The 12,926-nt window shown below is 44.7% G+C and overlaps 2 protein-coding genes across 3 annotated transcripts; one reads left to right on the top strand and one right to left on the bottom strand.

The window, feature by feature from the left end:
• The first annotated feature begins 1,345 nt into the window (after positions 1 to 1,345).
• On the top strand, positions 1,346 to 5,570 carry LOC103696649 (cation/H(+) antiporter 20-like). The gene is made up of 4 exons (XM_026801128.3): positions 1,346 to 1,914; positions 2,667 to 3,689; positions 3,991 to 4,866; positions 5,075 to 5,570. The coding sequence occupies exons 1-4, from the start codon at positions 1,729 to 1,731 to the stop codon at positions 5,444 to 5,446; spliced, it is 2,457 nt and encodes an 818-aa protein (XP_026656929.3). The 5' UTR covers positions 1,346 to 1,728; the 3' UTR covers positions 5,447 to 5,570.
• A 699-nt stretch (positions 5,571 to 6,269) lies between these two features.
• On the bottom strand, positions 6,270 to 12,749 carry LOC103696641 (putative ADP-ribosylation factor GTPase-activating protein AGD6). Of its 2 annotated transcripts, XM_039132460.2 has the most exons (4): positions 10,232 to 12,749; positions 8,096 to 8,173; positions 6,544 to 7,024; positions 6,270 to 6,453 (listed from the first exon to the last, which is right to left on the bottom strand). In XM_039132460.2, exons 1-3 carry the CDS (start codon positions 11,054 to 11,056, stop codon positions 6,551 to 6,553), a joined length of 1,377 nt encoding a protein of 458 aa, XP_038988388.1. In that variant the 5' UTR covers positions 11,057 to 12,749; the 3' UTR covers positions 6,270 to 6,453; positions 6,544 to 6,550. The 2 variants fall into 2 exon arrangements, with proteins under 2 accessions (XP_038988388.1, XP_038988387.1); XM_039132459.2 differs by having other exon boundaries at positions 6,270 to 7,024.
• Positions 12,750 to 12,926: the final 177 nt, after the last annotated feature.

Raw genomic sequence — 12,926 nt, 5'->3', positions numbered from 1 at the left:
GAAAAAATGGTCTGGATCTGATTCTGCTGAGATTCTAGCATAGGAGGCGTAATTCCTTTGGTTTCTTTGATCTCTCCATTCAAAAGACATCAGTCTTTCACCAAAACAGACATATGTCTGAAAATTGCCACACTGGAAAGGTACAGTATCTTGCAGTGTCACAGCTTACACAACTGTGCCTTGTTTTTCTTGGTGGCATTTCCAAATGCATGCGCTCGCGTAAGTTTGGATAACAACTGATGGCAATACTTGGATGGCTATGTCAAAGAAGTGGAATCTAAATCTAAATGCCAGATCTTGGCAGAGCTAGCTGTCAAGAGTTATCTAAGTAGCATGGCAAATCAGAAAAACTACTTCTGAGTAACTGTTAGCTAATTTTTGAGCTGAATCGAGATAAGGTCCTAGGGCTCGGAGTTATATGGGACCAAACAAATATTTATAAAAATTTTAATATGATTTGGAACTTAGTGCTTGCATGTCCAAGCAAAGCATATCGTGTGGTAGGCAGAAAGAATAATGAAATAAGAAAAAAAATAAGAAAATAATAAGAGCACACAATATTTATATGGTTTGGTCTATTGACCTACATTCATAGACATAGACCATGCAAAAATTTTACTATAGAAGACTAGAGATCATAGAGTACAATTGCTCTTATCTTTTAAGGTTCTATGTCAATTTAGACTCGAACTGGTGCCTTATAATAATCAAGTTAGTCCGGCTGTACCCCTGGCTAATCTGGCTGGAGGGATCTCATCCCTTTGGTCCTTTCACTTCGCTCAAGGGGCTCCACTCCGAGAAAAGATCCCTTTTTGATTTTCTAGAGCTTATCAGTATAAAACATACTGCAAATAAGGAATTCAATTTTATAAATCCTGACAGAATACCCATGAGCATGCCATCGTCCCAGGTAACCGAAAGGAAAACACCACCAAAGAAATGTGGCACCTCCCTGCACCTCATGCTCGGCCAGCAAGTTGGTCGCATGAGTATTTTCAGAAAGGCTGAAAATTTTCTTTTAACATTTTTTTTCAAGTAAAAAGGAGCATCCTCTTTGCTGATTGATAAAACCTATCAAGTGACCAGAAAAGGAGAAAACTCCACTTAGTTTCATGGAATATGCATCAAGATAAGCCACTTGTGTTTGCAAGAAAGATGCGCTTGTGACCAGATAGGGGGAATAAATTGAGAAGCTGGAATTTCAAGTTCTATTGTGTGACAAGCAAGACTAACATTGTTGATGTTGTTCTTGCTATTCTACCTTTATTTCGACATAGAGTTGGTATAATGATTTGATTCAATTCAAGAATAAAATGAATGATAAAATAGCAAACCAACCTCATGTTTGAGGACGTGAACTCTAGACCTCTGCTCTCATACCATATTAAAATCACCACTTGTTTCAAAAGTTTAAGGTGATAGAATGAGGTAGATTTATTTATATATTTTATATTTTGTTATGAGAAGCCAACGCACTAGATATTTCCAACTGGACATTTCCTTCTCCTATCATATCAAATCGGGATTTTAGGAAGTTGACAGGCAACAAAATATAACTGAATTGGGATCCACAACCCATGAAGCCATGACACAAGCAGACTATATTCCTTTCAACTTTTTCTCCAAAGCTTTATGCAAACCTTTGCTTCCATGTCTATATAACAAGCCCCAGCCTTTCCTCTTTGAGGCGCACAAGCTATCCCAGACTCCCTGCATCATCGCCAAACGATGGCCACGGTAACCAACATGACCACCGTCAAAATCTCATCAGACGGTGCGTGGCAGGGCGAGAATCCGCTCAAGTATGCTCTTCCACTGCTCATCATACAGACTACGCTGATCCTCGTCCTCAGCCGCGCTCTCGCCTTCCTCTTCAAGCCCTTACGCCAGCCAAAGGTGGTGGCCGAGATCGTGGTATGTACTCTGCTCTCCTTCCTTTCACAAGTAGCTCTGGTTGCATGCTTGCATCTGTTCCTCTCCCCCGTACCGTGTGGGCCTAGAAGTGTCGATGGGCCTGGCCGAGAATCACACTAGCAGCGGCCCAACTTATTCACCGAGTAGGCTCTGTCTCGTAAACCTGAAAGGGGGCCTGTTCGTTTATTTCCCGACCATAACCTCGACCATGTGAGAGGGGTTACCCATTTGGGCCGACAAGGCCTGTTAAGACATCCTAATCCATCCTTGCCCCGGATCAAGCTTAGATCAGTGTTTTTTTTTTTCTGATATCTAGGTTCAAATCTTACCTAGCCGCTGGGTGGATCGATTCTGTGTTTAGACTAATTGATCGGTAGCCATACTTAACTAATTGCTCACGTACTTGTTGAGCTAAGGTTTTGAAATATCTCTCATATAATATGAGCCACCTAATATCCTTGCTTCCTCAAAAAGACAATAAAAAGCAACAGTGTGAAATCTCTCACGCTAATCTGTCACTGGTTAGTTGTGGTTATAGCATGCGTGCATGACGGCACGTGCTGTGAGAATGAGCGGAGCTCTAGTGTCACTACTGACAGTCTAATTGGGGGTCGTGGCCTTTAACCCTTGTCATCGATCCCTGTCACAATTGTAATTTATAAAGGAGACAAAACAACATAATTTAAGTAAACAAGAAGACTGGAACAAAATCTTTACCTTCCTCTGTCTTCTCTCTCTCTCTCGGTTTGAAGGGCGGGATCGTTTTGGGACCCTCTGCGCTCGGCCGTTGGAAAGCCTACTTGCGCGCCATCTTCCCGTCCTGGAGCTCCCCGATTCTGGACACCATCTCCAGCGTCGGCCTCCTCTTCTTCCTCTTCCTCGTCGGCCTTGAGCTCGATCTCCATTCCATCCGCCGCAGCGGCCGCCGCGCCTTCGCAATCGCCGCCGTCGGCATCCTCCTCCCCTTCCTCTCCAGCATCGGCGTTGTCCTCCTCCTCCGCCGCACCACCCTTTTCCCCTCCTCCAACGACATCGGCTTCTACCCGTTCCTCGTCTTCGTCGGCGTCGCCCTCTCCATCACCGCCTTCCCCGTCCTCGCCCGTATCCTCGCTGAGCTGAAGCTCCTCACCACCGGTGTCGGCGAGACCGCCATGGCCGCCGCCGCCTTCAACGACGTCGTCGCATGGATCCTCCTCGCCCTTGCCGTGGCCCTCTCCGGCGACGGCGGTGCCGGCCGCGCCGGAACCCCTCTCGTCTCCCTCTGGATCATCCTCTCCAGCTCCCTCTTCGTCGTCTTCATGATGACCGCGGTCCGGCCGGTCATGGCCTGGATCGCCCGCCGGTCGAACCGGGCGGTCGAGGAGGCTTGTATCTGTTTGACGCTCGCCGGGGTTTTGGTGTCGGGTTTCGCTACCGATCTAATCGGCATCCATTCCATCTTCGGAGCGTTCGTTTTCGGGCTGACGATACCCAAGGAGGGGGAGTTCGCGGGAAAGCTGTTGGAAAGGATCGAGGACTTCGTGTCGGGGCTGCTGCTGCCGCTCTACTTCGCGTCCAGCGGGCTCAAGACGGACGTGGCCAAGATCAGAGGAGCGCAGGCATGGGGGCTCCTCGTGCTCGTCATCACGATCGCATGTGTCGGGAAGATCGCGGGGACCTTCGTGGTGGCGGTGTCGAGCAAGATCCCGGCGAGGGAGGCGGCGACCCTCGGGGTGTTGATGGGGACCAAGGGACTGGTGGAGCTCATCGTTTTGAACATCGGCAAGGAGAAGAAGGTACGTGAGACATTTTCCTTCCACTATTTGCAGCGCTAACATTGCATTGCGTTTCTCTGCAATATTGTTGATATATTTTCTAGCAATTCAAGCTTTTCCGAGTCTAGTAGTGTCTTCACATAACGATATCAGAGATAACTAGCTTTCGTAATGCCTGTTTCCCAATGTCTTGGAGGTTGATGACCATCATAAAGATAAACAACCAAATGACCATCATATCAGCCTTTATAAATCCTGATGTTGATTTTTTTTTTTTTGTTTTGTTTTGTTTCTCTGTTGGTGTTGCCGTTGCTATATATAGGTACTGAACGATGAGACGTTTACGATTCTGGTTCTCATGGCGCTCTTCACGACCTTCATCACCACCCCAACCGTCATGGCCATCTACAAGCCCACGGCCCGCTATAACAGCAGGTTCCCATCCGAGTCGCCATCATTCTCCTCCCCCTCGTCATCAGGCAAACGCAACAAGTACCTCCGGATCCTAGCCTGCCTCCACAGCCCAGCCAACGCCCCTTCCATCATAAACCTCATCGAGACAATTCGAGGGGCCGAGAAGGCTCGCCTAAAGCTCTACGTCATGCACCTCGTCGAGCTCACCGAGCGCCCGTCCTCCATCTTCACGGCTCTTCGTGCCCGCAAGAACGGGAGGCCGGCCCACCACTCGCGCCGGATGGAGACCTGCAGCGATCTGGGCCGGGTCACGGTCATGGGTGCCTTCGAACTATACGAGAAACTGGGCCATGTTAAGATCCGGCGTATGACGGCAATCTCGGCATTGGCCACCATGGATGAGGATGTGTGCCATGTGGCGGAGGACAAGAGGGTAGGACTAGTGATCCTGCCCTTCCACAAGCGTGGGGGAGCTGAGGGAGGGGTGGAGATAGAGGACCTGGGGGAGGCCTGGGGAGGTGTCAACCAAAGGGTATTGGCCCATGCGCCGTGCTCGGTGGGCCTTCTTGTGGACCGCGGGTTTGCCGGGCCGACGAAGACGGCCCGTGGGATTTGTGTGGTGTTCTTCGGGGGGCCCGACGACAGGGAGGCACTCCTAGCAGCGACCATGATGAGGGGCAGCCCGGGTGTCAGTCTTGCAGTGATCAGATTCTTGAAGCGTGGAGATATTGACGAGCAACCGCAATCAGCAGGAAGATCCGTTGCTTCCGAGGAGGAAGAGGAGGTAATGTTCTACTTCCATGGTTTCCATTAAGCAGCTTTTTATCTAGCAAGCGACGCGTTAAAAGCCCGGTTGTTAAACTGCTATTCTGAAAAGTTTATTTGTTCGAACTCCTGCTGGGACTTGGGAGTGAATGACAGCACTCTCCAAATAAATGTCGGGGAAAAAATAAGCAGCTTCTTATTAGTTAAGTGTACGCTTTGATGAGCAGGAATTGGACGAGGAAGCTGTGGCAGAGATCCGGAGGAGCGACGGTTATGCAACATATGAGGAGAGGAGAGCAGAGGATGCGATGGAAAGCGTGTTGAGCATTGGGAGAAGTGGGGACTACGAGCTGGTTGTGGTGGGGAGGGGCCGGAGTTCTTCCCAGGCGGCAGCCGCGGGACTCAGAGGCTGGTGGGCCGAGCACGCCGAGCTGGGGCCAATTGGGAATATCCTGGCGTCGCAAGGGCATGGCCTGGTCTCCTCTGTGCTTGTGGTTCAACAACACAGCATCCTCCACTCGATCCCGATGCCACTTCCCGGGACCGTGGATGGAGAAAGGAGGAGCCCTCCAGGTCTGGCCATTTGCAGCACCGTGTGACGTTATGTTCGTACGTTATTGTTGGTTGGTCCTCTCCGTTGACTGTCGTAAAATATGGGAGCATGTTTCAAAGCTACGTCTATACGCTTAGCCTGTATACAATAAATATTGAAACATTAGAAGACCTCTGTCTCTCTCTCTCTCTCTCTCTAGATCTCTCTCTCCACATACATACATACATACATACATACATATATATATATATATCTATATATATATATATATATATATAAAATCACAATAATGGTAGCGGAGAACTTCACTCAGAAAAATAGTAGCAGAGAACAGTATGTCTTATATCCCATCATACTAGAGCTTATCCCGCGGGTAGCAACTTACTCCACTTTATCGAATATCCGACCTAACCCTAATAGAACAGGCTTACCCACCTAACCCTAATAGAACAGGCTTACCCGACTCATGGTAGATCCTGAATGGATATGAGTAATAATAAAATTCAATCCGAATATATATAAGCATTCATAAATCTCCTCCTTGAGATTAAAAAAAATTAATTTGCATGCCAAAAAAATACTGTCATAGATTTATCCAATACAACCCATCTAATCTATCTAACTCTATCTACTCCATCCAAAACTCTACCCACTTCGCCCAACGCCCTGAGGCAAATATGGAATAGGTACAAGTAATTGCCTACCCAACCAATGTTCTTTTTTTTTTTGGGGCAAGCATGCTGGTGCTTGTCAACAGTCACAAACTTAGAAGCAATAGCTGCTGTGCTTGTAATTAATCATGCCTTAATTTTGGTAAATCAGATTTACCACACCAATCTAGAATAAATACATATATAGAAATCAGCAAATAAAATATAAAAGCAATAATTGCTCCTTTTCATTGAACCAATTTTTAATGTACTAAAAAAACAAGTATATGGAAAGCTGGAACATAAATAAATATCGTTCTGTTACAAACACGAAAAAGTCAAATAGCAGAGAAAATCTTCAGATCATTGTTTGCCAAAGAGATATACTTGATAATACGTATTCCTGCAGTGAAAAAAGGTTAACTGCATTAAGAACATGTCTCTTCTTTCCATTTGTAATACATACCAAGATAAAAGAAACTACGAAACAAACCGCCCTTTCATTTGAGGAAGCCATCGTCTGCCCATGTAGAAGTAGAATTAGATTTTAAATTCTGATTAATGGCCTTGTTTGACGAGCTGTGGTGATAATTCTCGTAGCAATCATCTTTCACATCGTCCCACCCAGCCCAGCCATCTCGACTTTGGGCCCCCTTCCCATGCTCTTCCTTCTTGTCTCTTGCATCCCAATCATTCCAGGAGCCTCCACCAGAAGGAGCACCAGGAGAATCCCAACCCTGCCAAGCTTTTTCCCGTCCCAACTGATTATAGTATCCATTTCTCTCGTTCTCATTTCGCTGCCAATCATCCCCATTCCAGCCCATCCCTTCCTTTGCGTATGCATCCACCTTCTGCGATGCCATTTCCATGACTCCTTTCATAATTCCCCATGTTCTCTGTCCAACTTCAGTAGTTTTTGTGGCAACCATATTCACTGTTTCATTCATCCTAGAATCATAGCCTCCCTCCCGCACCTGTAGCAGAGAATCTCCATTTATATTTATATACTAGAAAGGTTCGACCGATAATTATACAGAATTTACCCAAAACGTGGATGTGGCATGCAAACGGCAAAAGATACATAGTGCAGATACGGAATGCGGGCTGCATATATGGATACATATATAGTTAATATTTTTTACTAATTAAAGATAAATAAAATATAATCATATAATAAAAACGAGAATAAACACTAATAAAATTTTGGATAAGTAATTCAATATTATTATTAATAAAAACTTACAATTAGTGCTTGTCATTTCGTATTTAATACCTAATAACAATAATCATAACGTAATTAACATATTAAGTGCCCAAGGTAACCTAAAACCCTTATCAAACCTAACCATGCTCCGACCCACTTCATGCACATGGACTCATACAAGAGTGAGCTGTATATGTGGCTCCAAAATGCCGAGTAGGCTATATATACAGCAGAACCATGCTAATAAAACCACATATATGGCCGTATAATGCTAATGAACTGCCTTTTCGGCTAACATGTAACATGGTCACATATAATAGCCATATAAAGACCATACGGTGAGGTCAAGGGACCTAATTAGCATAGGCGGTCACATGCACCGCAATTTAAAACACTGCCAGATCTTAGCATGTCAAACTTGCGTAGCCAAATTATCAGGTTGGGCAAAGCTGGTATACAAGTCTTATCTTCTTGATAAGAGAAGCATGTTGCCAGCAGGACTTTGTTATTGACTAGAGAAGACAATGCAGAGATTGAAGGAACATGAAACTCCTAATATCATCTCTTTTTTCAGATTAGTTCTGATTTAAAGAGTTATAACATATTGTATAGATAACAGAAAGTAGAAAATGAGAGGCTTTTGAGATCCTTCATCTTTTTCATATTGGAAAGGACTACAACATGGTCATGTCAGTCATTCTTATATGACTAGTCCACCAAATAATGCACATCAACATGGAAAATAAATAAAAACCCTCAGACATTAAAGTTAACCAATTTAGAACTATTTTAGAACTATTTACTTACGGAGAAATATTTAATAACAACAAACAAGTAGTACCTTGGAAGTCAGCTCCTTTGTGCCAGCTTGGACAACATTAGCAGCAGAAGCTGCAACCAGGGACAGTCGACCGAGACCCTATAAAAGCAAAAAACAAGGAAAATTATCCCACTGAAAATAAGTAAACACATAATTCACTGGTTCAAGAATGCCAACAAGAATGCTTACTAATGTTTTAAAAGGAAGAAATCCAGAAAGCTTCATGAATGAAAATCAGCAGTTTGACAAAACATAGCATTACTTTTTCTCCTAGATGAAGACATGTTAATGAAGAATAAAGCAATCGGATTTTCTAATAAAATGATAAAATAATATAAAAAGAGATGCAACAGGATCACATTAAGAGTACATAACAACTCTATCACAGGCTCCATGCTCAGCTGAAAGAGTCAGATGGTTCAGAAAGGTGATCAAAGTTCTAAAAAAAGATTCATATGGTAACTGTAAATTCTGACGAGGGATTCAAGAACAGGATTGCCAGTGAACAATTATGCCAATCAACAAAAGAACTACTAAAAAGCAACCACTCCTGGGAAAAAATGACGCCAACGAGCTCTAGCCAACCGTTCTCCTTTTTTTTCCCCTACAATCATAAAATTGATTACCAAAGACCCCACCACCAAAAGCAATTAGAGAATGACATGATATTTTCCATTTCTTTGCTTTTTTTCACCATAGTCATTCAAGGAACCATAATCCACAACAAACAAGCCATAATAATAATTAAGAAGAGAAAAACCAGACCTTGAAGAAATAATACAGTTACAGACTTATTTTATCTTGGTCTAAATGGCCAAAAATACATTTGTATGTCCAAAAGATCTGAGTTGAACATCCCTGATATCTCAAAGAAGAAGCAAGCAATGCATTACACTACAAATAGATCCCACATCACTTGTTCTGTGAGTTCCAATTTTGCATTTAAGGCATCTGAGAGAGCAAACTGCCCAACCATCAAAAAAACACCAGTCACTCTGTGCATATGCATTTTTTTTACTGCACCCTGGTTACACTAAAACTCTTTTTGGAAAGCACTTGCCCAATCATCTAGCATGGCATCTAAACAAGATAAGACAAAGGATAATTTACAATGACCATGTTCTTTGCTCGACCATCAACGAACATATTCCAAGTATTCTCTTTCATTTAAGTTGAATATAGCCCCTTACTAGTTGCTAGTTTCACTCATCATTCAAAGAAGATGTGCATGCTATATTGCAAATTTGTACTGGGGCTGGACTAAGTCTAAGGTCTATATGATGCAATGTATGATGCTGATTGCACAATGGGTGGCAATCAGAGGGTAGATTCTACATCCAGCTCATGTAAAATTGCTTTGCTAACAGTTCGTGTTTCCAGAATCAAATGTCCCACCTTTGTTGAGCATCATAGAGAAAGCTGCCAACTTGGCATTCGGCAGTTTGTTTGCCTCAACATTACATTCACTAAAGGAGAAACCTGAGAAGAATTCAACAAAAAATATGCTTATTTCCTCATTGTCTTATTTGGGCCAAGAAAGTCAATATGCATGGGGTTACACTTTAGTTGGGTAGGCTTGGTTTTCATTGCGCTCTTGTCACATGATATTCGACTTCCAGAATCATCAATAATCATGTGACATATACTGCAGTGACAAGATAAACCTTAGAATGAATAGTGTAATCGGTGTTGACAAAACTTCCACACCAACTCTTCTGGATTAGCTACATAGACTGGATCCTAATCTAAAACGCATCCTCCTTGTTGACTTTGAATTAAGCATCTCCCTCAAGTACTATGTAAGTTTAAAACATTGAGCTGTAGAAATTATTGGTTGATTCTTATTCTCAGGCATGCAGATTGAATTGGCACAAACATTTCTTGAGTGCCCTTGATTTTCTAGTAGTATCGAATTTTGAGGGAACTACAATTGAGCTATTCGATTGAAGTCATACACTCAAGAACCTCTTTATACTGTTGTTCATGGTCACAGGGTGACACGACGAAATGTTTTCTAAAATAAATTACAGTATAATAATAATTCTACCTATAACGACATAGAAATAGCAATTCAGAGAGCAAATAAAGCCTTTATGATGCCCAAAAGCAACTGGGAAAAAAAAAAAGAAACGAAAAGAAAGGCATGCAAACTGTCACCTGAGAAACAAGGGAGAACATGTCTCTCTGGGAAGTGCTCCGTGGCGGCAGGGTTGACCCGAATCCCACGTACTTCCCTCCCTGAGACGGCGGGATCGCATCGGGCCGAGCCTCATTCTCTGCAATCTTCCTCGCGAAGAAGCTCTCCTTGTTCGCCGCCGAGGCCTCCAGCTGAGACCTCATGTACATATCCTCCGTGGACCTGGACCTCGAAGGAACATCTCTCCCCCCTCTGCCGCCGCCGCCGCCGCTCCCTCCCCTGAGATCGCCGACCGACTGGTGCCGCCTGATATCGGACGACGACCGGAAGCCGTCATTGTCCCAGCTATCCCAGCCCCCATGAGTCACCGAGTTGCCGGTCTTGCCGCCGGTCTGCCCCAGCGGTGGTTTTCGGGCCCCAGCAGCCCCGCCGGCAGTGGAGAGGGATAGGGTTTCTTTGACGACAGGGGGGTCCTGCCAGGGGCGGCCCTCAGCGAGGGCCTGGATACGATCGCGGTAGACGGCGGCGGCCTTGGTGCTGTACTTGGCGACGATGTCGGTGTCCTTGGGAACGCCGTACTGGGCGAGGAAGGCGTTGAGGCGGTCGTTGCCTCCGGCCTCCATCTTCTTGAGCTGGATCTCGGACCAAGAGTCCATGGTGACGGAGCGGACGAAGCTGATGTGGACGCCGAGGCCGCGGTGCTTGCCGGAGCACTCGAGGCACATGAAGACGCCGTAGGAGACGGAGGCCCACTGCGGGTTCTTCTGGGCGCAGTCCACGCACGTCTTGTTCCCTGCCTGGGACTGGAGCTCGCGAAGCCGCCGCGAGGCCGTGGCCGCGGCCATCTCCGGCCAAGATCGATCGATCGATCGATCTTTCTAACGAAAGAAATCTAAACGATAATCGAATCGAGTAGAGAAAAGGAAGGGAAGAAAACTAGATGGAGAGATTTCGGGGGTCGTTCCGGATGGAGGTGAGGAAATCCGGTGGAGGATGGAGCGGGTGGCCTCTGCTTGGTTTCCCCTTTCTCGGAGGGTTGGATGGCTGGCTGATATAAAGGGGTCGGGCGTTTCCTGCGAGCCAGGGGGGAATGCGTCCGGTTTTTTGCACCCGGGAGTCGGGGGACGGGTGGAGGCTGGAGGCATGTAACCGACGGCCACCTCATCACCACTGGTAGGAGCAAAAGGAAGTGGAGATCCAACGTGGTGTTCGGTCGGAACCGCCGCAAGCATGGTTGGACGAAAAGAATTTAGCTTCGGGCGGTGCTTAAAAAAAGGAGTGCGGAAATGAAAAGTGAGGAATGCTGCGCCCAAGTGGGCTTCTGCAAATTTAAATCCTTTTCTCTCTCCAATGAGTTCATTGTTAGATTCTTTCTTTATTGTGCGGGTGCACCTAGCTCTGCCAATTTCCGTTTGCAAGGTCAAGTTTTAGGATATATGTGCTTAATATAATAGCTTTGATTGCTGGAGAGATGCTGGCCTTTTCTCTTAATTTTGAGGACTCAACAACATAAATAATCAAGTTTCTTTGTTCTTTAGCCGGCTGATCCATAGCCGTCGAAACAAGCAGCACGGGGATACCATGTAACTGAAGAGTACAAACAAATTGTCTTGATCAAAAAGATTGAGAAACAAAGAATAAATTAGATGGCGCATGATATGAGTTGGTCGCACTAAGACACAACTAATAACAAAAAAAACAGGTTTTGTTTGTTAAGAGCCAAATACAGCCTTAGTGGGAAGGATGGAGTTAATCTCATTCAAAAGCAGCAGATCAAAAGGAATGGACAAACTATGATGTGCTAGAATTGAGAGGACAGATTTTGCTTTTATAATTTACACTATAAAAGTACGATCGGCCCATTTTCCTAACTTGTAAGCCCAATCAATTCTAGCTAGCCCAACTAATTTTGAACATATGTAGTCCCTCCAACGGCCCATTTTCCTAACTCATGAATCTGGCCAACAAAGTCTTACATTACATCAGGGGTTCCGGCCGACTACCAATTTGACTGCCATAGAATTCCCTCTGAATCACATCTTTTATGTTACATCCTCCCCTGATTTGTAGTACAGGATTTTTTTCTGCTGATGCTGAAATTGTAACCTAAAACTGCAATTATCTAGATTTTATTAGCCGCATGGCATTCATCGGACATAATTCAATTACAAGGCTTAACCCATTTCAAGCCTTATCCATGCAAGTGCGTATCAACTAGAACATGCAGGAACCGGTCGAGCACCAGAATCGGACACGCAACGAAGCAGCTAGACATATGATGAGCACGTACCCATAAAGGATTCCATGAGCCAAGTTTGGTTATTAGAGATGCCGATACAGTTCAGAGTTGGTTCTTCAAAAGTGAGTCATTGTGGTTTTCAAGTGTAAAAGAAAGACCAGGACCATGTTGCTGCGCCCCAACACATTCTCTAATTGATTACCATCTAAAATTACGATGAATTCTCCAGAAGAATGGATGACTTCTTGTATCTTTATTCTCTTACTTGACAACCATTCCATCCCGGAGAATCTTTTCTTCGCACTCAATTATATTTCTTTCATGTAATCGGTTCATCATTTATTAGTTTCTCAATATAAGTTATTATGCCCGTAATTGCTTTATTACTTCGTTATATGTCGTTCTATTTGAAATTTGAAGCTCTTTTACTGAGACAAACAGTGAATCCTATCTCCTAATCGATCTAGATCGACGGC

Source organism: Phoenix dactylifera, chromosome 14, assembly GCF_051530095.1.
Source record: "Phoenix dactylifera cultivar Ajwa chromosome 14, Ajwa_hap1_PhDact_Kaust_v1.1, whole genome shotgun sequence".
NCBI classification, from domain to species: Eukaryota; Viridiplantae; Streptophyta; class Magnoliopsida; order Arecales; family Arecaceae; genus Phoenix; species Phoenix dactylifera.
This window is presented reverse-complemented; position numbering and strand designations above follow the sequence as displayed.

Coding starts and splice junctions, on each gene's coding strand:
- LOC103696649 (XM_026801128.3), top strand. CDS start 1,729: ATGGCCACGGTAACCAACATGACCACCGTCAAAATCTCATCAGACGGT. Junction 1,915..2,666: donor AGGTGGTGGCCGAGATCGTG/GTATGTACTCTG, acceptor CTCGGTTTGAAG/GGCGGGATCGTTTTGGGACC. Junction 3,690..3,990: donor ACATCGGCAAGGAGAAGAAG/GTACGTGAGACA, acceptor TGCTATATATAG/GTACTGAACGATGAGACGTT.
- LOC103696641 (XM_039132459.2), bottom strand. CDS start 11,056: ATGGCCGCGGCCACGGCCTCGCGGCGGCTTCGCGAGCTCCAGTCCCAG. Junction 8,174..10,231: donor TGTTCTCCCTTGTTTCTCAG/GTGACAGTTTGC, acceptor TTGCTTTTATAG/GGTCTCGGTCGACTGTCCCT. Junction 7,025..8,095: donor CAAAGGAGCTGACTTCCAAG/GTACTACTTGTT, acceptor TCTCTGCTACAG/GTGCGGGAGGGAGGCTATGA.